The sequence below is a fragment of the Grammomys surdaster genome, unplaced genomic scaffold, assembly GCF_004785775.1.
Source record: "Grammomys surdaster isolate TR1022 unplaced genomic scaffold, NIH_TR_1.0 126248, whole genome shotgun sequence".
NCBI classification, from domain to species: Eukaryota; Metazoa; Chordata; class Mammalia; order Rodentia; family Muridae; genus Grammomys; species Grammomys surdaster.
Genome location: NW_021621048.1, coordinates 8,426,549 through 8,430,481, shown reverse-complemented (window position 1 = coordinate 8,430,481; position 3,933 = coordinate 8,426,549). Strand labels below are relative to the sequence as shown.

The 3,933-nt window shown below is 51.1% G+C and overlaps 1 protein-coding gene across 1 annotated transcript in view; it reads right to left on the bottom strand.

The window, feature by feature from the left end:
• Window positions 1-296: 296 nt before the first annotated feature.
• Window positions 297-3,933, bottom strand: part of Rbp1 (retinol binding protein 1) — a 20,417-nt gene continuing 16,780 nt past the window's right edge. The window contains 2 exon segments of the mRNA XM_028758936.1: window positions 297-550; window positions 2,120-2,221. Coding sequence (XP_028614769.1) covers window positions 497-550; window positions 2,120-2,221 — 156 coding nt within the window. The 3' untranslated portion in view covers window positions 297-496.

Here is a 3,933-nt window from a genome sequence, read left to right as displayed (position 1 = left end):
GTGCCTAGGTTGAGGATGACTACTGCTTCTGTGGCAGCACTACACTGTGGCTCGGGCTGGACAAGTGACGTGGAAAGTACTTAACCCCCAGATGATGGCTACCAAACCATGCACACTGCAGAGCCAAGCTGTGCCTCTAGGGAAAGAAAGATGCATAGCTGTACCCTCAGGATGGAATCTGTGGCTTTGCAGAGTCTCAGTGTCTACCCATGGGAGGTGTTGGGAAAAAGTGGCCTCAGAGGCTCTGGAGAAAAAGCAAGTGAAGGTGGATGTGAAATTTTTCCAAAACCCACATCTTAAAACAGAGATCATTTTTATTGGAGTAGCTTCATTTTAAGAAAAGGAAAAGAGACAAGACGGAGAGACAGACTCTGCTGGCAGAAACCTGGGGTGGCTATGCGTGTTGGCCCCGTGCTAGGCAGAGGGGGCTCCTGACCACAGGCCCATCCCTCTAGTTCCTCAAGACCAAGCTTATCTGCTTGGCTGCTCCGGCTGCTCAGTGTACTTTCTTGAACACTTGCTTGCAGATCACACCCTCTGCTCTCATTTCCTGGAATCATAAAGACACTGGTTATCAGCTAAAGCAACATTATACTTGAGAATAAGGACAGGGACTTGGAGCACATTCAGGGGATACTACTGTTCTCTGTGAGCTTCACTCGTTCTTCAGAAAGTTGATGGGATGGGATTCATAGAGATCAGGCTCTGATCCTGTAGACAGAGCCGGGTAGGAGAAGGGTGGCTCTAAGTTAACCAATAGGAGCCCTTGATGGCTCTCTGTTTTCACTCCCTTAAAAAGCTAAAGGGCTTTAGAAATCCTTTAGGCCCTGAACAGTCTGTGCCCAGGCTCAAAAGAACTGGGCCCAGAGGCATGGCTCACTATTTTGCTTCAGAGTAGTACAAGAATTTAAGCCTGGGCTGCCCATTGGAGTTACCTGGAGCTCCTTTATCTCAGTGAGTGGACCCAGGCCTTCCTAGCAACTCGAAGAGCAACTAAGACAGCCCAAGATCTGCCCACAGGGGCAGCTCCTGCTGACTATGGCCGGGGGGACACTGGTCATCAAACTCTGTCTTCCAAGAAGTTGGGAAGCGAGGCTGAATACATATGTGACCTTTCCTAAACCTTAAGTGCTGACAGAAGAATCGTGAAGCCCTTCAAGGGTCGAGTGAAACCTCAGAGAACCTTCCGCACCCTGATTTGCAGCCTCTGGCACAGAGCCACAGGGCTAAAAGGTGAGGGGACACTGAGATCATGTCCACCCTTTTTGCAGCTAAGCAAACAGAAACCCAGGGAGGAGCCTGAGTTGGGGATGGACCCCACGGCACAGGCCTATGCAGCTGGCCTCTCCTTTCCTGGCAGCCCCCCTCCTCCACAGCTGCTGAGCTCAGGGACAGCAGGAGGGCCTTCTGAGAGGAGGATGTGATAGCTGACATCCTACCCAGGGCACCCAGTGGGTGGCCCAGGATTTAGCTCAAGGTCATCTGGATGAGGCTCATCCTGAAGGGAGGGTAGCCGGGGATTTCCAGGATGGAGGAGTGATAGGGACTTCTACCTCAGGACATGGGTCATGGTAGCTCTCATGGAGCCCAACCATCTTTCCCAGGCAGAAGGCAGAGTAGAAGTGGCTTTGTCCTGAGGCTGAGGGTAGAGAGCAGGACTGAACAGAGGAAAGCCTTTCCTGGCCCCCAGCATAAGCTGAGATCACACTCTCCTGGTGAATTCTGCTTGGCTCCATCCCCGTTTTGCACAGGATACATGTATGTTATTTGAAAGTGCTTTGTGCAAGTGCGATCGGACTTGCCAGCAAGCCTTTCAGAATTCCGTGTCTTCACCACCAAAACAGGAAGCTGATTCTCTGTTCCAGAGAACACAAGGACCTTGACAGCTGCTAGTACTACCAAATGCCTCTCTGCATGCTCCCATGGCTGGACCTTGAGTCAGCCTAGACCTTGAAAACACATTGTATGGCTTTCTGAGTCATTCAGGCATCTTCTGCAGAGGAGACACTACAGAATAGAACCAATGTCTACCTAGAGTGCTCTTTTCCATTGTCCATTCACTCCCTCAGGGATTGAGGACTGCTGGGGACACAGCCTGGGTCCCCACCATGGAACCTACCAGGTGAAGTTCGTCACCCTCGATCCACTGGGTCCAGCCACGTCCCTCCTTCTCTCCCTTCTGCACACACTGGAGCTTGTCACCATCCCAGCTCACTGTGGTCTGCCAAAGCAAGAAACACAGTAGTCAGTCCTGGGGAGGCATCCCCCCAGCCCCAACCAGGGGGACTGAAGGAGAAGGAGACTCTTCACCTCAATAATTCAAGATGCGCTTATGGCAATTTTAGTGCAGAAAACTCAGAACCTAATACTCCCTGCCCACCACATGCTTTTATTAAAGTGTGCAAATCAGTTTTAAATTTATGAAAACCTTCATAGATTCCACTTAAAAGGGCAATTAGGGAGGGGAAGACGTCATTGAGATAGGGTTGAGAATGGGGATCAGGGAGGAGGGATTTCTGGGGTATGCCAGTCAGGGCCTTGTCCCCTGATCTCTGTGAGGAGAACCTGCTTATCCTAGACAGTTCATCCATTCAATCATTATTACGTCAACTTTTGCTAGGTCTTCTAATACCTATAAGACCCCACCCATGTCCTCAGAGAGCCTTCATCTTCCAGGGAGAAGGACCTCAGCTGTCAAGAAGGTGCCTTCTCTAAGCCAAGTCTCAGTCTCCACCGTTACATCCTGCTGCACGGACTGGAATCTCCTGTATGTGTCCCAGGATAAGAGACACACTCTGCTCATCTGTGTGGTCAGGACATAGGTCAGTGGGGCTCGGAAGTCCCTTCTTCCGCTGTGCTATGCAGCTTTTTAAAAAGGCTTTATGTTGCTGGAGTTTCAGGCCAGAGGCTTTAGGAGGCCAGCAGAAAGTTAAGGAAGGGGAGGCCAGAGAGGAAGAGATACTGAGATGGGCTCCAAAGTAGAAGGCTGGACCCACAGGAGAAAGGTTCTTGGTGGTTTGTCATGAGTTAAAAGCAGAAGTGGGGTAGTAGTATAAGGTAAAAATGCTCAGGACTCAAACTGTGTGCACAGTCCTCTGTCCTGCCTGAGACCAGCTATCTATCTGATACAACCCCACATCTCACCCTTGAGCCGCCACATCCTCACAGAGCATGGTGTGTCCTTTCAGGTGCTGAGATGAGAAGACAGGCATCCCTTAGGGGTTTCTGTTTCCTTGGAGCAGCCAAGACCCACCCAGGAACACGGGGACAGGGGGAATCAAAAGACAATGGGAGCTCAATCTGGTCTTCCTAGCATGACCAAGAAATAAGTGTCTGATGTCAACAGGACCTGAGCTGTGTGAACAGACATGGCCAGGACATCTCCCATGTACCGTGCCTACCTCCTTTTGGATACACATCCTTGCCGTAAGGGAAAGTCCTCATGAGTCCTTCCACCTCTCCTGCAGTGGGAAGGACTCTCTTCACTCTTGCTCACTGTGTGGTTCTCAGTGACTTTAACATTCCCAGGGTCCCCACATTCCCACGTGACGTGAGGGCACCAACTCAGGGGCCTTGGATTTAGATCACTTCCTGTGTGGTCTGTCATGCTCAGCTTAGCATCAGGACAGCCAGTAACAGCCTAATGCAGATGAGAGGGAGGTAGAAGCTGGGCCATGGGTGCGGAGTGAGGACTCCCCTGGAGGCCTGAGTCCCCTTTCTCCTTGATGGACTCCAAGGGGCGCCAGCCCCATCTTTGGGCTTGCTGACCACTACTGCCCTCTGCTGTTAAGATGAGCCTGCAGTGAGACATCCAGGAGATGCCCGGGGAGATGGGTCCTTCTCAAAAGTATAAGGGTGTAAATCAGAGCTCTAAAAGTCATGTAAAGAGGCATGTGCTGACCTCTGCTTATGATGTCAGCACTAGGAAGACAT